The 22,747-nt window shown below is 43.4% G+C and overlaps 1 protein-coding gene and 1 long non-coding RNA gene across 4 annotated transcripts in view; one reads left to right on the forward strand and one right to left on the reverse strand.

Annotated features, from left to right (window-relative positions):
• The window catches only part of LOC121077950, a 26,122-nt gene extending 9,822 nt beyond the window's left edge, over nucleotides 1-16,300 (forward strand). Inside the window, exons 4-5 of one of the 3 annotated variants that reach the window (XR_005824379.1) lie at nucleotides 5,823-6,318; nucleotides 7,031-9,041. This is a non-coding gene — a long non-coding RNA (uncharacterized LOC121077950). Of the gene's footprint in view, nucleotides 1-5,822; nucleotides 6,319-7,030; nucleotides 9,042-16,134 lie in introns of those variants that run through there. The other 2 variants (XR_005824378.1, XR_005824377.1) reach the window with 2 other exon arrangements.
• Nucleotides 9,057-22,001, reverse strand: LOC121077946 (gamma-aminobutyric acid type A receptor subunit pi). Its single transcript, XM_040573620.1, has 9 exons — nucleotides 21,020-22,001; nucleotides 19,618-19,730; nucleotides 17,283-17,350; nucleotides 15,563-15,780; nucleotides 14,604-14,686; nucleotides 12,229-12,366; nucleotides 10,798-10,950; nucleotides 10,037-10,230; nucleotides 9,057-9,394 (listed from the first exon to the last, which is right to left on the reverse strand). The coding sequence occupies exons 1-9, from the start codon at nucleotides 21,073-21,075 to the stop codon at nucleotides 9,080-9,082; spliced, it is 1,338 nt and encodes a 445-aa protein (XP_040429554.1). The 5' UTR covers nucleotides 21,076-22,001; the 3' UTR covers nucleotides 9,057-9,079.
• Nucleotides 22,002-22,747: the final 746 nt, after the last annotated feature.

A 22,747-nucleotide genomic window follows, 5' to 3' on the forward strand; every position in this document is an offset into this window, starting at 1 on the left:
AATTCTACTGTAACATCATTATTAAATCCATTAGTCAAGGGCAGGAGATCCGTAATTAACTTATTCTCCAGCATCAAGTAAATGATTCTACTGTGAGCTTTAAGAAAGCAATTGTTCACTAATATGCAAAATACAGTGGGGCTATTAGACTATAAGGCTGTGTAATTGTATAATTAAATTATAAATTTTGCATATTTTAATAATGTAATGTATATATTTTAATTATTTTCTTTGCAAGGTTAAAATGGGAATCATTATTTTTATTTTAATTTATTTATTTTTTAATTCTTACATCTCAGTTACCAAAAAAGAAAAAAAATGAACGTCTCCTTCCTGAAGGCTGATTATTTTCATCGAAGGCTTTGGCTAGGCTTTTGTTGACTCATGCTAGACCTATCTGTAGCAGTAGCTGCCTACAGATTCTTTGCTGTTTCATGTTTCAGCATCATCATTGTTGGTGACTGTAGGCATTCAAAGTTCAACTTGCAGTGACAAAAAGAAAGGCCTGCTAGCACTGCTCTAGTACAAAATGCTCGGGTTTGATTAATATAGCCTTATTGACTCCTTTTCACACAAATAAGTCTGAAAAATCCTTTACACAAGTTAATTTTCCTTCCAGATATTTCAAGGGTTCAGGTCTACCTCACTTCTCTGCTATGCTTTAAGAAAACCAAACTTCTGAAAGCTTTGCAGGTTTGCTCAGAAACAGCCGAGCCTCCTGTCCTATAACAGGAAAGGGATAGGGAAACATTTAGGGAATCAGCAGTAGGCAATCAAGCATTTTTCTAAAGCCATTCTTTTGAAAAGTGAGTTGTAGTGAGGAAACCTGCACATGAAGTATCATAAGAGCATTTGCACATGAAGTATCATAAGAGCATTTCCCCGTGTTTCTTGCCCACATTTCCAGCCCTGCAAATCTTAGTAGTTTGTTTTAATCTTTCTCCAGTTGCTTTAATCACAAATAAAAGATAGAAGCTATAGCCAGCGCCGTTCCTCTCCCTCTTGAAGGAGGGTGGCAGGCACAAAGGTTTGCCCACCTTAATCTTAGGGCTAAAAGAAAAGCCTCCACGTTTTGTACAGACCTCAGTGTTTTCACTGTTTTCAGGTGTCAAGTTTTATTGCAGCAGATGTTGCAGTTCAGTATGGAGTTCAACTTGTGCATCAAAGGCAGGTGCTGTCAACATCAACAGGGAGACAGTAGGGCTATCAGGCACAGCGGAGCTTCAGAGACACCAGAAAACCTACCAACCCTCTCCACACAAAGGCAGACAAAATAGAAGAGCACAAGAAAGGCACGTCTTAAACACCCTGCCAGCTGCAGGCCTGGGGACAGCAGTGGGGCAATGGGCAGGGGGCCCTTGAGGCAGTGAGCAGGGAGGGTGGGAGGTAGAGGTGAGGCCCTGGTAAGCCCAGCCTGTCCCAGGACTTACCCCTGTCACCTGGGAAAGGCGGTCTCTGTGTGAGCCCTCTGCTCTTCTCACCTGCCTCGGCTGCAGCTCCTACCTTCAGCAGGGTGTTTGAAGACTAGCATGGTGCTTATCACTGACCTGCAATGAACGTGCTCCAGGCAGTTGGAGAGGGACTGGAAGGAAAAAACAAACAAACATGGTGTTGGCCCTAGGCAATATTTTGAGGTGCTTTATCCTAACGAAGACTAGAAAAGTAGTATTAGCTGTGACCAGTGGCCACTGAGGGCCAGCTGTGTTTGTGCATACCTGTCCATCTGTTTCCCACCAGAGAGACAGTGAGGGGATGCACAGGCAGCTTGAAGCCCAAAGATGACACTGGTGATGCTAAGTTGCCTGTGCCAGAAAAGCTCTTTAAAAGAGCAAGCCACAGTGTTTGCTGGGAAAGTCTAATAGAGAGGGAGCTCTCTGGAACTTGCAGAAGTGAATACGGAGTTATTTTCCTTGGCAGCCTTAATGTTGATGGATAGAACAGTTTGCCTTGTCCAGTTTATATAAGAGCAGCTGATACAAAATTACTTTATAGCTGGATATTTATGAGAAGTTTCATTTCAAATAATACAGCCTTTGCCTCTGGCGATGCTGTGGTTTAGCCCTGTTATTACCGGGAACTAAATCTTTAGGATATTCTAACTATAACTGCAGGGCCTGTTTGATCTGCCCAGCAAAGTTAATATTTTCCAAAGCAACGGAAACTTTATAATGGAAAGTCTCATTAGCAAAAACTACCTGTCTCTAAAAGCAGCCAGGAAATCAGGCACAGAGAGGGAACTTCAGGGATTTGCTTTCAGCTTCAGAAGGGATGTGCAGGTTTTGTGTGAGGAGGGGAGGCTTTGCTGGGGCTTTGATCTGGGGCAGCATGGGCACCTGTGAAGTAGGTAGGCAGCAGCAGAAGGTAAGAAGGTGTGGGAGATGACAGGAGGCGGCTTTGGTGTGAGTAAGCACAGAAAGCAAAGCCTGCGATGAGCTCAGAAGGGGCAGCACTTACCACTGGGAAGAAGGTCTGGGAGCACAGGCATTGCCCCTTGCTGCTCGATTCCTGCTGTGCTCAGGACTCTGCATTGTCTACTGACCCACAGGTCTGATGCACTGTATGGCTGGCTTGCTCTTCTCTCTTCTTCCACAGATCAGTCCTCGTCTAGTTTCTGTCCTGGACTGCTGCGTAGTGAGTTCCTAGAAAGCAAGACCCCTCGGGGAGTCATTACATGGAGATCAGTAGTGCTGGGAGCCACAAACAAAGCACTAACGCTCAGAGTCAGGGCCAAACCGAAGGCCTCCCTTCCCCAGAATCTGAACAGCAGCCAGATAAAGCCCACGTGTGTTGTAAACCCAAGAAGGGAAGTGCAGATGGGAAGAATTTGGTCTCAACCTTTCTAGCAAGGCCCTTCCTTCCTGCTGCTTCTCACTCGTCAGGAGTACCCGGGGAAATATTGCACCCTGCTGCATCTGCCCCAGCCATGCAGGCCTCAGGGACGCTCACCTCAGAGGTTCTGCACCAGCACAGCCCCACAAAGGGCCCTTCGTTAATGCTTACAGCCTCAGGGCCAGGCTGGAGCAGGGCTCTGGGCTGGATTTGCCAACTCTTAGTAGTCCAGGGCTAGTCCTGGCCCCTTTACTTCTAGGGGTTGCAATAAGGTGGGTAGTTCATCCATGGTAGCTCTTAGCTTTGCATGTCTGTTCCTAACAAAAGGTATGAAAGCTGGGCAAAGTGTTAAGTGAGGGAATAGGAGTGAAAAACATGCATGAATTAAGAAGCATGGGTAAAAGCCCGAGTCCATTTAAATCAATAGCCAGACTCTCATTAACCTAAATGGGCTCAGGATTTTACCCAGCCCTTTTTGCTTAGCTGGCTTCCTGTTTGAGTTGGCAGGGCAAATGGTCTTTGTTCCTGTCCAGCGGGGCGTATGTCAGATTTATTTTTTTTTTTGGTCGAGGCTGATGAAACACTCTTAGAAGTCTCAGTTTGTTCTAGCCGCAGAGCAGCTAGAGATACTGAGCGCAAACATCTTGCAGGCACTGAAAGCCATAATGCTTTTGCATGAAATGCTGACCTACTTGTGCTAAAGGAGATGTCTGAGAGCACAAGCTCTGTCTTGAAGAGCTGGTCTGGTCTTACATTTGTGATTACATTTGATGACAACTGACATGAATCTAAATCTGCATTGAAGAGGCCTTCCTATAGGTGAACACTGGAGCATATAGAAAATGCCAGTTTAACAGCATCCACTCATGCTGCAGAAGGGGATTGCTCATTGTATCAGTAGAGTGAAAAGGACAATGTCTTGTAAGACATGACTGCATAATTGTGACTGACTCCTCTCCTATACCACAGCACAATGGAAAGGCAGACCTGCTCCTTTACAGGCTTTAGAGCTAGGCTTTGTGGACTGCAGGGAAAGTCAAATAAAAACAGCAGGATATCTCTGGGGAAAGCTGAACTGGTAGTGCAAAACCACTTATTGTCTCCCAGGGGAGGAAAAAAATAAATCCTGATTTTTAAAAGACATTTCAGGTGGGTAAACTTGGTCCTACAGCAATGATTAGAGCCACCTGCATGGTCTGACCCTACCTTCAGAGCTTTAATTCCATGTTCTCTGAAGTTTGGGATTTGTTTTCTGGGTCTCTCAATGGAATAAAACATAATAGAACACTAAATTATTAAAAATCAGCATGTTTTATAATATAGTGGAACTAAAAAAAAAGTAGAAACAAGTGCAGGCCACTTCCCTCCAAATCCCTCCTCAAGTAGAGGTGCGAGTAAACAGAGGGCCTGTGCAGCGTGACTGACAATACAAGCCCACAACATGCTGGGAAATAAAGAGAGAAGGGCTGCTTCATGTGCCTCCAGCGGGGTGCGTTCCCAGTGCTGCCTCCAGACAGTGCAGTGCTCAGCAGACACAGCTGCACAGGAACCCAGCTGGAGTGCTGCCCCTGCAAAGGAAGGAGTCAGGACCTCAGCGCACCTTTGCTTGGGATCTGGGATCTCTCTGTGCAGTACGCTGGTGTCACACAAAGGCCCTCCTTTTTTGGGGAAAAAGGGGAGGAAAAGTCCATTCATACCTAGAATTAATTTTGCTTTCTTTTTCTCAGCTCACAAATCATAACTCATCTGTTCATTTAGCTTATCAGCAGAGATGATCACCCAATGTTAGCTGTGTGAATACTCTGAAAATAAGGATTTTTTGTTTGTAATTATATGTATCTGTATTACTCCAACCAAGAAAATTAGATGTAACACAGACTTGTGTGTCCAAACAAAGCAACTTGCAGTTCAATATTGAATTCTTTTGTTGAAGTGCTGACCTGAGCAAGTAAGACAATTAAAGTTCCAAAGCACAGAAACTTTCAGAAAAACTATAGTTTAGGACACAGATCTCAAAAGGAAAAGGAGAAAGAAAAACATATAAAATTATTTATTATTGATTGAGTACTCACCTCAGATAAACAAGAAGCCCATTGTCTGATCCCAAGTGTAATCACAGATTATAATTTAAAAATGCTTTTAGTCATCAATGAACAGAAAAGTTATTTCGGTGAGAACTTGGAGAACACCTGTGATAATTACCAACACTAAACAATCTTTACAAGGCAGGACTTTCTGGCTTGCTCTGTGTTGTAATGCTAAATGCTATAAGCAAATAAGAGTGATTTCTGCTACCAGTTCAATGTGTAGGTTTGAGATGGAATTAACATTTTAAAAATGCAAAGTATTCCTTGCAGCAGCTGGTAGTGTTTGCATACACAAATACCTTTTAGAAATCATAATGTAAACCACATGCTCTGAAACAATAGGATTCCTGAGCTGAACCCTTCATCTTCCTAAAAATGAAAAATAACACCCTCCGAGCTCAAGCTGGTGGCTGCTGCAGCACAGGACCTGCTTGCGCTGGGATGAAGTGGGTACAAGTGTCAGGGGAAAAAAACAAGGCTGGGGGACACGGAAGGAAGCAGGATGATGTTGGGATGTGCTAAAAGGCAATGCATATCTGTCACTCGCTGTTACACTCAGACATCCTTGTGCTAGCTCTAGAGAAGGATTGCATAGTCTGTGATAGCCTGGGTTAGCCCTCTCCTCCGTAGTGCAGCAGCTTTATATTTTAAACTAGTAAATGAATCACCAAAATGCTTTATGCTGCTGTGGCCAGACTGCTTTTGGTCCATGCTAGGTAGGGCAACTCTACATAGCATATTACAAGACTCTATGTTCCTCTGGGTTGCACCAGATACAGGTATTTGTATCACTTGAAAGCTCCTCACGTTACCCACATTGCCTGACTGCTGCTCACTATCCATCTGTGGTAATACACAAACATTTCTCTGCAAAGACTTAGAGTGCACACAAATGTTCTTACAAAGATTCTAGAAGTTGCAGCTGTAGGAAACGCATGCAAGGAAAGGTTACAGCAAACCAGGCCATCACAGCGAAGCAGAATCATCTCTAAAAATCAGGTCAGTCTTTTCTTCCATACATGTGCATTTGGTTAAGAGCACAAACAAACTGGCACTGTGGTGGAATAGTAAACATTAAGGGTGACTCTTGGGTCTTGTGGCTCTTCCAGAGCTGTGCTGCCAAGTTCCCTCAGTGCTGTGGGGCAGATGTGGTCAGGGGGAGGTGAAACATCTCTCAGCTGAGGAATGATCAGCCTGGAGCCCAGAGCTCTTTCAGAGCATGGGCTGCTGCTCAGAAATCCTTCCTGTTCCCTACACGGCATCTACACGGCATACACAAGACTAATGCCTGAGGCAAACCAGAGCCTGTGTGCAGCACTTACCTGCAGCTTTGCTCTCACCTGCAGTGTACCTGTTACACGCCAGTCCTTTGTGGAGAATTTCCAGTTCAATGCCTGTCAAGGTACCGGCTCTTATCTTTGCACACCAGCAACATAGAAACTGCTCTGTGCTCCACACCTTTCAGAACATGAGAATACCTTTTCTTGAATTTAGTGGTGCTAGACAACACCTGAAAGGGACAGGGTTATGCAGCGCATCATCCTGACCCCTTTGAAGAATGTATGCGGGCTCGTGATGCTCATCTGTCACTGCCCTCTGCCAGACATGTGTGGGACCACAGCAACAGCAGTCATGGCACTGGGCTGCTCCAGGACACCAGTGAGGCTAAGCTGACTTGGTTCACTTGAGAACGTGTAATAGCAAAACTTAACTTTGGTCCCTCTGACATGCCTGATGTACCTGCAGTAGGATGGAGGCTTGCTTAGTTTGTCTTCTATTTTTGGTATCTGATCCTCACTGAGAATTGATTTGACCACTGAAGTGGTCTCAGAACCACCAAGTGAAGATCTTGTGTTACAGCAGGACTATGTAAGGGAGACAGTCATGTAAAGTGTATTACTTACAAAGTGGTGAAGTCCATCACTAGCAGCAAAAATGATCTGTAAAAGCAAATAAATCAGGAGCCAACACTTTCTAGATATTAAAGGTTTCTGACGTTAGATCAAAACATCTTCCTCTGGCCACCCCAACTGTTCTTTAATAATAATACCCTAAGCTATCTGAAAAAAAATTCCTTCCCAAACCCTTTTCTCTCTCTCCCCTCCTTCTTGCAGTTACCAACAGCAGCAGACTGAGGTGTCACTTTCCAGGGCAACATTTTGTTGCACAGACATGTAAGTCAGATCAAGTCCTGAGCAACCTCAAAGCCACTGAGGAATGAATGAATAAATAAATAAAGCAGCATCTAATGAAAGCAACAAGCATTGAGAGTGGCAACTCCTACCTGTTCTGCTACAAAAAAAATCCTTTTGTTAACATTAATATTTGGCAGCTGGTGTAGAACACACAAGGGCATTTTAGTTGGGTTTTAAAGAAAGAAATTGACACAGAAAGAAGGCAATGATTTTTTTAATAGAGGATCTCTCCGGGGGGTTTGTGTTCATATCACCAATATTCACTTTATTACATTTTATGGAATGGAGTTTAAATGCCAGTATATACAAGCCAACATTTCATTATTGGAGTTTGTGTTTATTCACTTGCTATTGTCAGTCCGTTCCCCTTTGTCTTTTTGTGCTGCTCTTTGTAAAATCTATGATTTATGAATATGTGGCTTAGATCCTTCACAATATAGTGTGTTGGAGTGGTTCAATAAAAAGTTATTAAAGTAAAAAAAAAAAATCTATAGTTTGATGTGCTTTGCCCACCTTCTATAGCAAGTCCCACTGCATGTATGAGGCTGTAACATGGACTACACGCTGAGAGGCCTCGGTCAGCCAAAACTCCTGCTGACTAGCAGCCAGTGCAGGCAATTATGGTTTTGCCTACAAAACTGCGGGATTACACCCTCAAATTTATGAAAGTTGCATAGACTAAAAAGAGGGAAAAAAATCTGCCATAAAACATTCATTTTAAAATCCAGTAGCCTAAAGATACATAGCACCAAATGCCATTTGGTTCCCAAAGATTCAGTGTTTGAAGCGTGCACCACGTATTCAACTTATTTCTGTAACGGAGCTCTCAGTCCTGCTAGTTGCCGAATGAGTAAAGCCAACTGGCAGTCTCCATAGCCCACTTAGAACATGAATTGCTGCAGAAACTTAGTGTTTTTTTCAGCCTCAAATAGAGAGTAAAAGATTGATTTGGATCATCGTACCCTGGCTCCCCATGCATGTTTTTTTTCCCCAGCAGTACTGCTGACTCACCGCAGCTGCAGAGCCATACAAACAGGGGACAAGAAATTGGCCGCTCTTGTTTACGGCTGGCAAGAAACAAGAGCTGCTCATAAGGCACTCTCCAGAGTGAAGAGGAATCTATTTGTGAGGAAGACATGGAGATAGCAGAATCTGCTCAACTGCAGCACAACAGCAAACAGCACAACAGTAAGAGTAGTAGATAGATTACAAAACAGTTCTGCTGCCTGTAGTTCCTGCTCCCAAATCTCTGAAAAAACACAGCTCTACCAACGAAGAGCCCCTCCACCTGTCTCAGGGATGGGTAACTTCAGCAAGCGAGGATTACTTCAGTGAGTCAGCCAGGCATTACAAACAGCGAGGCACACAACCGCGCTGCTGCCAGCAGCGCTGAAATCACTGCTCTGGCACCGCAGCATCCCCAGGACAAGGAAGCGCCACGCGCAGGAGCCCTTCCTCTATGCACAGCACACTGCTGCCTTTGGGTTCACTTCCTTGAACAGAGGAGCTATTGAGTCAGCCGTCACGGTCCCTCTGTTGCTGTTATCTCTTGCAAACAAAGAACATCATCTATAATCCTACATCCTCTTAGAAACTAGAAGGTTCCAACCTACTCCAGGTTACCAGGATAATTTTGCCGCCTCTAGTAGTCCGTGGCCTGCCACATGCAGTCCTGTGCACCCATCCCTGGCCAGATGAGAGGCTGCATGCTGGAATGGAGAGCCAGTACAAGCCCAAGGGCCCAGCAGAGCCACTCAGCTGAACAAGCAAGTGTCCAGAGTCAATGTCGCTACTGCTGAAGCACGAAGGCTTTGCATCTAATGTACCCCACACGCTGTTCTGCTCCATACCTCAGGAATCACAACAGAGCATTTTGTCCACGGCGGATTCACTGAGGTCAGATACCTAGAGGCTCGCTGGCAGGATCCCTCTCCCACCGGAGTGGGAGAACAATGCAATCTGTTTCTACTAAAAATATAAATAATAAGCCCAATAAAACACATTGACCAACATAAAAAACAATGGAAAAAGCAATTTGGAGTAGTGGTCTACATTGCTGGGGTTCTGAATTGTGAAATAACTGATAATTCTGTGCATTTTGTTTCTCAAGACACGTTTGATTTTCTCATGAGTTTTCATGGTCAAGTCACTGCAGTTAATATTGTCACTTGAAATCTGAATACTCGTAAAACCGATTTTCTGTTTGTAGCTGGCAATGGAGCTGTTGAAGATGTTAGCGATGTTGACTTCTTCCATTTCTTTAGTAAGTTCATTTGCAGGCCCCTAAGAAACAAGAGTATTCAGTTACAGGGTTTGGCCTCTCCTGTAGAAGAAGAGTGCTTATCCATTAAGAGACCGTATGGATGAAGATACAAGCACACAGCTTCATACACGTTCACCAAAAAAAGTGTGCAAACCAGCCTTCCCGCTGCTGCCTAATTTTGAAAGTGCCCGGAGTCCCAGAGATGCCTGTTTCCATACTGTGTTTATAGAAATCTTGAGTTCTTTGAACAAGTCTCATTCTTGATGTCACTGAGCAACCCGCTGTTCATCTTCTGCAAGACATCAGTCTGCCTTCACGTCTACACGGTAACTAGGTGAGGAACTCACCAGGGATGTGGGATAGCTCTTCTCCTCCTGACAGGATTTGGACCCTTGATGACGACCAAGCTACAGTCATACTGGAATATTTAATTTCTGCCACTAAAGCAGATCACTTTGAACAATTCACTGTGGATCTAGGGCTATTTGTGATCACTGCTATTGCATCTGTAGCACAAAAAACCCTTACATTTAGTGACAATTAGGAGAAGCAGCTGTTAACTGTACCCATAGCAGGAAGACTACTGGTCTTATTCAGTTAATGAAGGACTAATTAGTGTTGATCTGAGATAACTAGTTTTATGAAGGTAGATCAGACATTACCTCCTGAGGTGTTTTAGCTGTACATTTCTGTGAGGAGCTGTAGTGAGCCACTGCATATTCCACGAGGGCACCAAAGATGAAGCTGAAGCAGATGCCAAGGTAAACATCAATGGCCTTAATGAAGCAGTTGGTTTTTGAGAGTGAACTTCGTGAGCCGATCATCAGAGTTGTCATGGAAAGCACTGTTGTTACACCTTGGAAAGCAAAAAAGGAAAGACCTTCTCTTACAGACACTTAGGAAAAGACTTGGCCTATCCTCTGTCCACATACCCAATAGAAGGTATATGGTGTCACCCTCTACTGCTATGCAAAAACAGCGCAGCACCATTTAGCAGATCCAAATCATCCATCAGCTGAATTGCTGTTGTAGCACTAACTACTGGCTTTGCAGAGGCTCTCCATGCCTTTAACAACTGGTTCCCGTAGGCACTTGGCTCCTACTTTTCATACTTTCAATTAAAAAGTAAATAAAAATCTCCCTCCACCAAAGCCCGTAACAAGGAATGCATGCTCTGTCCTCTACGGCGAGGCTAACAGGAGCCTTGGCCATACACGGCTCTGCGGGGGGGGGGGGGGGGGCAGGGGGCAAGTACACCAGGCACAGAATCTCTTCCACACTTCCTGCTGCTAACCTAGCCCTGCCACCAGTAAAAGCAGAACGTGAACAGCAGCAGAGAACTCAAGAAAGCTACCATCTACCTTGCCGTTGGAGGCTCCCCTTCCCTGCCGAACTCTTCTCCCTCCCTCAGGCAGCAACTCACCAATGCAGGTCCGGGCAGGCACTGAATCCAGGGTGATCCAAAAAGAAACCCAGGACAACATGACAAGTAGAGTAGATGGCACATAGGTCTCCAAAATGAAATAAAGGATGTTTCTTCTCAGCTCAAACTGCAGGATCAGTCGTGGGTAACTGCCTGTTCACCAAAGGGAGAAACACAGCGAATGTGAGATTCCCAAGGACCTTCAAACCGAAATCGGGACCCCCCAGCACCAGACCTTCAGCTGATGGACATCAGCAGAGCCTCACTGAAATCATGGCAGATGCATTACTTACAAAAGCGTGACTTCTTGCCTCAGAAACCTTTCGTATCTAACATATCCTAGACAAAGGATGGATAAACAAACACATGTATGTCTGTACACATACACAGAATTGGCTGGCAGGAGATACAACGTGTAGCTTGCAGTGGGGCTCCTGAACTTAATCCACAGTGGGAATATTTTATTCTAGCATTGTAGCTCAGGGTGGGGACAGGCTGATACTTTCTTCGATTCTCTTTTTCAGCACATTTTTTCCCAAGAACCACTTTGAAGAGGCATTGCCAAATTCATTCTTATCTGATGGCTGAGAAATAAACACAAGATTTTCTTTTGATTTCAGCAGGCTTTGGCTCACGTCCCAAAGCATCCCAGCATCTTATCATCACAGGGATTTATATTCCCTGTATTCATTAGTAATTTGTGATCTTTGGTAACTGTGTCTTTGTATACTCCAAAACAATTCAGTCCATTTTTTAAAATCAGTGTCATTATAGTGACATAAGCGTTCAGGGGCTGGATTGCAAGTATTTTCAGGAGATATTTCTGCTGCTTAAACAATAGTTCCCTTTGAAGTGTAGAAACAAAAACCATGTTGTTCTTGGGCTGTGTACACTACAGTAAACAACAAAACATGATTATTTTTAAAACCTGGTCATTCTAAGGAAGATTTGTCCCTTTCTATAGTGATAGAAGAGTATTCATGCTGAAAATTAAAAAGATGTTGAATTCTGATGAACAGAGGGATATTAATCCACCAAAAACATGACAGAACTGTCATTTAGGAAAAAAAAAAAGTATATTTAGAAAGTTAATTTTACTCCCAGTCACTGTAAACATGGCTCCTTGCAGTATTTATAGACTGCAGACCTGTGAGGAGGGGAGGGAGTATATTCAGGTGTGTGTAGAGAAAGAAATTGAGCATTTAAGGAAAAAAAAATCAACAGGTTAAGTGAATGTAGTATATTAAAAGATCCATCTTTCCATGGCTTCCCATCCTACAGAATGCCCTGATTGCAAGTTAGATTTTACTATCTTTCTGTCTCTCTTTGTAAGATTTGCTCAAGAGTTCCTTGATTCAGGCTTCTTGAGTCAAAAGATATAGGTCCATAGAAGGAAGGAGGTGGGAGGAGAGATCCTTAAGAGAGCTTTACCTGTCTCCTGCTGTGACTTCGAGACCAGGGTGTAGTAACGTTCCACTGTGTACTGAGAGAGCCGCAGCCTTTCTATGCCATGGACAGAGTCGTTTCCTCTCAGCCATGTAAAGATGACATCATTTTCATCATATCCCCCTAAGGAGAACAGAGACCTGTGTTACTGTGGTGAGCCAATAAATGCCAGGTGTCGCTCTGCCCTGCCTCCTGGCTAGGAGCAAAAATGGCACCTCTGCAACCTGGGCTGGACAAAAACCCTCTTTCCATGTCAGACCGTCAGTGGAATTTTCATTGCTATATTTTCAGTCTGCTGGTTCAGATTTGGCTGGGAACATGTATCACTGCGAGTGATGCAACGAACCCGTTTCAATCATTTATATTGGGTATTCCAATTTTAAAATGTTTTCACGTTTTTCAAGATAATTTAATACTCCTGCCATCCCCAGATCAGTTATACACTGCAGGATAAAACTACCACAGTGCTCAACCCTTGAGCATATTCTTCAGTCACGCAAGGTGAGCAAGAATGCACTGGTTAAAAACAAGAGAGGGCAGATCTCACGGAGCCCTTATCAGCTAGCAGAAGCATATGGCACTGGACCATCTATTCAAGTGCTCAATAAGATCAGAAAAGGTGTCCACAGTTAATTGAGAGCTTGGAGCTGAGACTGCTCTGCAGTTACATACCAGGCTCTTCTGACCATATATGTATTGCCCAGGACTGTTGACACACAAACATACCCAATGTTTAGGTGACACTGAATTCCTGCCCCAAAACAATGGGACAGATAAGATCAACAGCTCAAGCAGTTATCAGTAAACTCCACATGTGCTAGCTGAGAAATTGCCACCAGGAATGTAAATGATGGCACTCCGTGACCTCAGGTTGGACTAAAGAATACCTCAATGTGAGGAATAGAGCTTGTACTGTGTCACCAGCTAGCCATTCACTTCAAAAATTTCACTTAATTTAGTAAATAAGCCAATCAATCTCACTAATTTGATCCTTTTATTAAGTGCCATTCTTTGAGAAAATGAGCAGGGACACGTTTATGCTGATAATGACCTGTTCATCCTGGTAGAAAGAATCAGATGCAGTTGCAGCTCTATTTTTATCTAATTGTGTTTTCTTATTAGACACAAATTACCAGAGTTTGAGTATGATGAACTTGTAAATGAGGTGTCCAGGGTATGAATCCCTGCGCAGAATCCTAAGCATGTGACTTTTCAAAGTTTCTAAACAGTTTTATAAATCATGGTTACTCAGGAAAATTTTATAATAAATGATAGATTGTTGTTAATTCATCTGGCATATATTTAAATAGCATTATTTCTGGGCACTTATCCTAATGAAACCTCCAGTGGGCAATGTGCATGTAATTTCATTGGAATTATACAGCAACTGAGCATGATGTAGGACCCAATCACTTTTAAAGCAGGCCCAAACAAGCTATGCTTTAGCAGAAGAGGCCAATCATTATTATTTCAGGAGCTATTCTTTGTAATAAAGTTAACCATGGTGAACTAATATGATTTTAATGTGAAAATAATATGTGCTTCCTTAGGTGCTTCATGCTACAACCCCAGAAGTTTAATCTGGTCTTTTCAGCACCGAGATTGTAGATGTTTCTTTTTGTGACACAAAGCAGGAGAAGGGGGCTTGCTTGTGGGGGAGCTTCACAGAGACGTAACAGCAGCACTGTTCTTGCTGAGCTCCTGTGTAAAAGCCATGTAGTACCCTAGCTTTTCTTAGGGTCTGATTTACCTGTTACCAGTTCTCAGCCAACTTTGCTGTAGACGAACGTTTAATTTAAGAGCAGAATTCCCTGATTGTTCCTTTTTTTTGAGGCTTCCAAGCCTGAGACTCCTCCTGTTGATGAGGGTCCCTCCATCTCCATTATTGTAACAGACAGCTCTCACAGACAGGGTTGGATTGGTTTGGGAGATACAACAGGTTTAAGGTAATATGTGTGAGGTTGTTCTGTACTCCATCCCATGCACTTATCCCCACAAGTTGCTTTTGAAGTTGTGTGCAAAAAGGACCAAATTTGGAAACGTAGCAGTTACTACTAAACTCTTTCTGTACAGAACTGAACTATTTAATTTACTCTTTGATGAAGATACTATTTATTACCACTTTTTTTTCCTAAATATAAATTGCATAGTGACAGAAAAAAACTCTAAACTGAGGATTACAACACAAGCATTTGAACATTGATCAAATAAAGTTGTTTTCTTTTGACCATTATTATTTACTGCTTCAGGAGGCCACCATGATGAATGCAAATTTTCAAGATGCATACTTACATACATTAGACTTTGAATAAACAAATTTAAAGTCAGTGTTTTTTTTTTTTTTCCAGTGTTATACTTACAGCTCTCTAACTGCAGTTTGCATGTTTGTGTGTCCATAGGATATTTTGACAGGTCCATGTTACAAGCAACAGTAGTAGTGATTCTGTAAGAGGAGAAAGAACTCTAAAGTTGCAATAAAAGCATGGTAATGGAATATTTCTACTTCTCATAGCAGACTAGACCACAAGGATCCTGCTCCGTTTAGAAAATTTTGACCTATAAAATGAAAGGAATGCTGCAGAGAGAACCCTCCTTAAGATGTTCTCTACAGCCATACTGATGAAAGCGTAACTGAAGGAGGATTTTTGCCTTGCTGTGGTGGGAGCCTTAGTGTAGATTAACATGTTTTCTAGTGCTACTGTTAGCACTTAGAAGTTACCCCTTGTCACCTGAGGCACAGCAACTAATGGTGCATAAACCTTGGCTTGCTTTGATGGGGAGGATGAACAAGTCTGCTTATAGCAGTTTGCTTGCATTGAAGGTAACTGAGACACGCTCCGTTACATCTAGCTAGGGAGATCTAGGGCTTGCTAACACATTACTGTGCACATTTCTGCAGTGCACATACACATGCACTTTTTGCTAAAGAGAAGAAATTATGGCTGCGTGGCACTGGATAAGGAAATAATTCCCCACCATCAGTTAAACTTTTACTGTTAAGATGTCCTCTCTCCCTTCCTCTCCAGCCTCCATCTGACTCTACTTGACTTGTCCCACGTAACATCCAAAATTGTGAGCTTTCTGAGCAGACACTGCTCTGTACACAGCACGTGTCATGTTGTGGAATCCTGCCTGATCCTTGGCAGGAGTTTCCAGGTGGCCAGGACTGTGGGTAATGGATCAGTAGAGTACTGTCACAGTTGGCTTGTTGGCTCCAAGCTCATCATTACCTCTGACAGTTGCTATCTGCTCCTGTCTAGCATAATTCTGGAAATCTATTCTGAACCACCGTCATCAGTGAAGGCAAAGGTTGATTTACCTTAAGGCATACAGGATGGTACCGTTAGAGAACAATCTTATGAGGCGGTTGCCCACAGTGACATCATGCAGGAAGGACCTTTTTGACTCCACGATGTACGTGTCCGGTACCCAGAGCAATTCCACTAGACGGGCATCCAGCGTGAAGCTCTTGTTACCATGAAAGACTAACCGGGGATCTGTCCAGCGCTGCCGCAAATATATAGTAGCTGTATAATCCTGGGGAAGAGAGAAGAAACTGAGGCTGAGCATCCAGAACACCTGCACGGCATAAACTGTAGGTATATGCCATGTGTGACACGATGCAGAACTCACAGTTGTTCAATCCATCAAAGCTCAGCACCAAATGCATTACAGTAAAACCAACAGATCTTCATCGTAGTTTTATTTATTGTACTACATTTCCCATATACTTATGGGAAATAAGTATATATAAGAACTCTAACGTGTTCTGTATAAGAACTAGAGATTATATTCACAGCACTTCAGTTTTATTTTATTGTGGTTTTTTAAATTATTTTTATTTTGAAATGAGCAGTTATTGTAATTGATATTTTTGTGTCTGTTTTGCAGGTAAGAAAACAGATGGGAAGTACAGATTTGAGGCCACTCAGCAAGTCACTGATATTAAAAACCAACCATGGACTAAAGATGGAAAATTATACGTGTATTACATACGTGATGAGAGAGACATCTGGAAGAAATAAAGGTAAAAAATTCCAACCTGTTATTTCATCAGTAAGGTCAAAAAACACAAAACCACAAAACTTGTAGCATCTTTTTTTTTAAACAGGACTTTGAATTGAAGTGATTAATTTGGCTTGAATTTAGCCTGCCAAGATGTATCTGCAGTGTCTGAGATTTGTATATTGCCCCACCAAAAAAGAACATGCAATGCTCAGCTCTAAAGAGCCTCCTGGACAGAGACAGGACTCTGTTGTATTATTTTGCCTCCCTCCTTACAGATGCAGTAAATACAACCAGTAATGCCTTTTAATTTCAAAAGGCCTGGCATTTGTGTAACAGCATGAATTTGCTGTATTATACCACAGATACATTGCTTGTTTGTGGTGGACACTGCAGTTCTGTTTCATTTAATCTGTAATTTGTAGGATGGCTTAACAGAAAAGGAGCTTTAACCTGAACGAGGAATTCTCAGCAATGTTTGAAATCAAGCTGTAACCAGAAGCAGAGGGAACCAGACTCAGTGGTGGGAAGATGGTCTCTGTACATTTGAAAACTGTCGTTACTTTTTTTCCGGGGGGGTTGACCAGTCCATTGAGCCTCAGACTGTCTCAGCTCAAAACCTCATTTCTCCTCCCCAAGGAGAGACGCTGGCTGTCTTCATACAGCACCACCACGTCCAACCGAGGCCAGTCCTACCCCGCACAGAGGGCTGCTACGTGGAGGAAAAGGAAGGGAAAGGAAATTTCCAAGAGGCACTCAGGTGTTTTTTTGTTGTTGTTGTTTATTTTTTGATTTTTATAAACCAGTAGGACTTCTGGGGTCATCGCTTTTTACTTACAAGCCCACATTACTATGGTGTCTATGTAGTCTGCAACCATAAGTGAGCCTTCTTTTCCTCACACCCTTGAAAGTGGTCAGACACAGGAAAGCAAAGCAGCTGGAATGACAGTTTGTGCTGAACATATGGTAACATGATGAGTCTCTCAAGCAGATCCCATTCTCCTCTCTTACAAAACACAAATTATTTCGCTTACCATGTCACTCTCAGATATACTAGAAATACTGGCAATGTCCAGGCTCATTGCGATTTGAACAGGTTCTCCTGTGGAGGGAAAGGAAAGCTTAAGCAGAGAAGAACAGAACCGGTCAGGATGCCGTACAGCATGGGCGCTACTCCCAGCTTCCCCCACACAGGACATTATCTCTAAAACTGCAGAAGCCCAAAGGGCTAGACACAGTTTCAAAGCACTAGGCTCACAAATGACTTTATCATCCAAAATGAAGTTGTTGCTGTTAGGGAACTGGAGTTCTGTATTTGGTGATGGTACCAGACAGCAAATATCCATGTCCATTAGCCATTTAAACGAAGAGCATTTCAGTGGCATTTGCCAACGGGAAGCCAAAGCCAGTTTATTCCTTGTTACCCAGTCCACAATGTTTGCACAGTGGGAGGAACAGCAAGCACTGCACAATTTGTTTCACACATGCAGCTCTCTGAGGACTCTCCACAAGCCAGGTGTCCACCAGCCACCCTGTTCCTCAGAGAGGAAAACTGAGAGTCAGAAAAATTCAGTGATTGCTGAGACCACGTACTGGGTTACAAACGAGAAATGCAACAGCCTTGGCCTTTTTATTATATTGCTGTTTTATTTACAAGCAAATTTTCAGCATTCGAGTCCTGAATCTTGGTACTTACTCCCCTATTTTCTATTATTAACTCTTAAAATTCACCACAAGAGGGCAGCTGCTCCCCAGGAAATGACTGAAGAGCACTCACCAGGTCCTGCAATGGGGTGGGTGAACAGGTGGCTCTGAAAGAGGGTCATTTTTATACAAGCAGAAAGACACAGACTTTCCCTTAGGTTGGACCCCATTTGTTTAATCCCAGCGGCTCCAGCATGACTTTGGGACCCAAAGATCTGAGCCTGTCCCCTGGACCACAATGTCACTATTGCGCTGCTGCGCACAGACCTGCTAGCAGTAGGGCTTGGTGCTTTCCAAGACTGCCCTCTGCCCAGGTGGTAACACAGCAGTGCTGTCTTCGTGGGACTTGCTGAAACTCTTTTTCATCATCTCCAAGTCACGTGTAGGAAAGTCTATGGGACACTTTCCAAATCTCTTTCCAGGTTAGAAGGGTTTGTGTTTTTGGAACGCTTCAAAAAACAGCGAACTCCAAAATTTATTTCATTCACCTAAGATACATATTTTTTCAAGTAGCTGTCATTTACATTCTTCCATCTTGTTTTTAGATATTTAGACACTTGCCACTAAAATTAATGACCAGAGGGTGGAACTGTGAGGACTTGGGGACTCTGGAGGAGGTCAAACCTGAGTTACAACCACTTTTGTTTAATGGTTATAGTTGGCATAGTCTGGCATAGATGGCTGTTAAGCAATTCAGAAGCATCTGCTCACTTATATGACAGGCTCTAATAGAGCTTTTCTATTCCTGCATGAGACATTTTGGGCATAACAAGCTGCTAAATTCTGTCTTGTCCCAGAAATTTATCACCATGGTCAGAAAAGAGGAAGGGGCTCAAAGCTGCCAGCAGCAGAAGGCCAGTCTGCAGGAGCTACAGCGGAAAAACATGCAGCTCCCGGTGGAAGCTGATGGGGAATTTTTCTGCTGAGCTTTGTTTCAGTAACAGGTTCTGGCAGACGAGCAGAATTTATCAAAGTTTTCATAGTTTGTTTTTTTTTTTTTTAAAGCTTTAATCAATATTTTTCAGATGCCCAATGCCATTCTGAAACCCGTTCCTCCAAGTGGTTGCAACATTCACCTGGGAGGTGGGAGACCTGACACCTAAGGCAGACAACAGCCTCGGGTGAGTTCCTAAATAACTGACTGTCCTTCAGGTGCTCACTCTCTGGAGTTTCACAAGGGTTTAAATCAGGTTTAGTTTGTGTCCCAGTGTGAAGTGAAAGCACTTGTCAAAAAGTCATTATTTTCTGGAGGGAAGAATGACTTATTCCTCTACGCCCACTGTCTACTAAATAAATTTACATGCACAAAAATAAAGCAGAAAATCACAAGGGGTAGGCCCTAAACAAAAGCATGCACAATTAGTGCAGAATTTAATTACTGTCGATCTTTCACAGGGGTGCTAAAGTTTTTTTTGTTTGTTTTTTATAAATTCCATGTTCTTCATAGATGGACACATTCTCATGCCCTGTACGTGCATGTGTGCACAACGTATTCAAGACAACACTGGATGCAGAGGGAGGAGGGCAGCTTTGGCTACGAGCTAATTTAAAAGGGACACAACCTTTTAAACTGAGGCATGTAATGAAAGCTGAGAGCACGCTCACCCCTCCACACAAGCATTACAGACCATTCTTCAAACAGTGAAATGCAGAGAGCCAACGTACCACCAAAGTAGGGCCTGAGATATTTGTTGTATCCCACGGTGAGGTTCTCAAATCCAGGGAGGGATGTCGTGTCGCTGCCGCCCGGGTTGGATACATGACCCAGCGAGTACCTCCTGGGGACACAAATAATATTCTGTTACATGGGGCCAAGCGCACTGGGCACACCAGGTGTGCAGCTGCTTTCCCAGCTTGTGCTCAAACAACCAAACTACATAAAATGCTTACTAAAAATAAGTAAATAATTGAAATCATGAGCACTTACTCACATTACTTAACTTAGCTGAATAATTAAAACCTTAAAGGGATGGGAATATAGCAAATTACCTCAACAAGTAACCACAGGTTTGCAGACACCATGGCTTAAGGTCATTCTTTAAATGTCCCAGACAAGTCAAGCAAGGTCAGTATATCACAGAGTTACTAATAACCTGTAATCTCCTTCCCATTCCCCCTCATAAAATGTATATGCAGAACATCTCTTTTTATCTTCCTGCTCATGACAGCCTGAGACAAATCTTACTGCCCAACAGCTCCTCCCTCCTAATCACTGTTACCCTAAACAAGCTTTCATCCTCATTTGTTAGTGTCAGGAAGCATCTCTACAGCTACCATCAGGAGTAAAATCCCCAAGTACGTTGGAAGGGGAGAGGTAAGGCAGTGAGCACTTCATAGACACGAGGAAAGTTTTGTGATCTTGACTTCCCCAGCTGCTGTGCACACAGAGGGTTCAACCCCAATTTACTATTACAAGGTCAAAATTAACGTTTTGTGGACAGACAACACAGCTAGTACCTGGCATTGTGAGGTTCACAGAGCCGTACCATCATATAAATAGACAGCTAGAGAAACAGGATTTGGGGACCATAAAAAGGTACATTTTATGGTGCAGTGTCCCCAAGCACTGTGTTCATGTGCTCACTTAATGAAAACATGAGTGAACCATTCAGTTTGTTAGTGCTCTGTGAAGGGCTGAAGGAGGTGCTGTCTCTCTCCCCAGTCTCAAACTGTGCTTTAAAGCTGAGTTAATAGTCCTTGGAGCTTTGCTGCAGGTTTTTAGACCAAAAAGAACCTAACAACAGAACTGAGCAGTTACTGCTTAGCGCACACTATGTGAGAGCCTTTAGAACTTGAACACAGTCCAGGAATGGCAATAACTCAGCTGGGAGGCATGGGGGGAGGCGTTTCCAGCAAAAACAGCTGATGTTCCCGCTCTTGAACAGGGAAAGAGGGGTTGCGCTGTCAACGCATAGATTGTATTTTGGGGACCTGTGCAGGTTGCTGTTTGAGCACCCAGCGTTCTTTGGATGGGCTGGAAAATTGGATGCATAATTTCATTTTCGGCAACATTTATTTATATTAAACATAATTCAGATGACCTGTACAAAATAAACACTCCAGTTACCTTTGGGTTGGGAGGAAAAGCCACAGACTGAAGAAGCAAAAATATCTGCAGAACATCTCTAGAGATTATTTCAGTATTTGCGCTGCTCTTCTGTGAAATAGAAAATTAAAGTTTTGTGGTTTAAGGAAAACAGATTAAGGGAAGGGGACAGGGAAAAGAAACACTGCACAGAGACAGAACCCCACAATGACATTTAACTTTCTCAGCACATCATGACACCAGCCCTTTCCTTCTAGCTTGTGTCATTTTTCAGCACCTTGCTATCTTAAATACTTACCAGGTAAAAGACACTAGTGACAGCTCAGTTCCTAAGGTCCTTTACAGGGTGACCAGATTTTAGCTACCACTTCGTTTTAGATGGGGATTTTCTTTCAGCGTGGTTGGGAATTAGCTAATGTTGAGAGTAACACCATAGAGAAAAGATTTATTAAATAGAGAAGTATTTAGGAAGTTCCTAAAGCTACTCACACTCTGAAGCCATGCGAAATCCTTCCCACATGACAGATTCAGCATCTCATGGTTGCATGCTCCACTAATCACCTACACAGAAATGTTGTAGCTTTGCACTCCATTAGCTTGTACCTGGGATAAACCCACGCTATTAATAGTAATGTTGGCAAGTCACTCAGCATGCAGTACAGGATGAAATCATTCTACTTCAAATGGGTTTCGTTGACTTTTCTGGGAGTGGAACCGAATCCTGGCTTCTGGCCTGAGACTCCCACAGGCTCGTGCTAGCCTTGGAGCTGGCACCATGATGGGGAACACTACCCAAACTCTGCTCCGCTCAGCATCGCTGCTCCGCCTGAAATGCTGCAGTCACACATCTCTACTGGGGGCACAAGCAACTCTGCCACTCGCCTGTTGGTGTTCCCACAGTAAGCTCCTGCAGGAATGGGCTGGTGAGGACAACACTGCCACAGCTGCCAAGGAAAGATTGCTACTTGGCCATCATTGGTTTGAGCTGGAAATACTGAGCTGCTTGACCTGCTCCACTATGTTATTTGAAGTATACCCTGTGTATCAGAGCTTTCCTGCAGATACCGGCAAAGCACCATCATTCTCGGATGGACAGGAGCTTTCCTCTTGATTGTACCGTTACAAATGGGGAATGACAATGCAAATCATAGTCCCTGTGCCCCGACACTGGTGAAAGCACAACCGCAAGTTCAGATTCAGTGCCCTTCTCATCATGCATGGCAGTGAGCACCTCAGCTTCAAACTCAGCTGTTCCACAGTAACCCGAGTACGAGGAATTTTCTGCTTGGGTTAGATCCTTCCTGTGGTGGTAGTTCGCCACTGCCCAGAGGACACTCTGCCTTGTCAGCTCGTTGTGCAGCTGTGGTGCTGTGCTGTGGGACAGCAGTGCTCCAGGAGAGGGAGACATCTTTGCCCATGCAGAGCCAGTGAAAACACATGAGCATTCAGGTACCACAAATGCAGGGCCTTGCAATGAGAATCCCACTGCAGAAAGACAGGATGCTTTTCAAAATAAAATATGCTCTAATATCTATCTAGTGTCCAAATTCCTAACAAGCCTTTGCGCTTTCTGCCTGAACATGGTGTTCAGATGCTTCCAGATGTTACCAAGGGCTCCTTACTATAACAATCGTATCGGGCTAGAGAAATCATTTTCCTGCTTACACAGCATTAGGCCACAATTTTGACGAGAAAGAAGACTCAGTCCCATATAAAAGAAGAACTTAAGACAGAAAGGATAATGCTATA

This window comes from Cygnus olor, chromosome 14 (assembly GCF_009769625.2).
Source record: "Cygnus olor isolate bCygOlo1 chromosome 14, bCygOlo1.pri.v2, whole genome shotgun sequence".
Taxonomy (NCBI): domain Eukaryota; kingdom Metazoa; phylum Chordata; class Aves; order Anseriformes; family Anatidae; genus Cygnus; species Cygnus olor.

What these genes read in the sequence shown, in the direction of transcription:
- LOC121077946 (XM_040573620.1), bottom strand. Translation starts at nt 21,075, where the DNA reads ATGTTCTGCAGATATTTTTGCTTCTTCAGTCTGTGGCTTTTCCTCCCA. An exon ending in CTTTTCCTCCCAACCCAAAG is followed by an intron (nt 19,731 to 21,019) that starts GTAACTGGAGTG and finishes TTGTGTCCCCAG; the next exon opens with GAGGTACTCGCTGGGTCATG. An exon ending in TCTCAGGCCCTACTTTGGTG is followed by an intron (nt 17,351 to 19,617) that starts GTACGTTGGCTC and finishes TTCCCTCCACAG; the next exon opens with GAGAACCTGTTCAAATCGCA.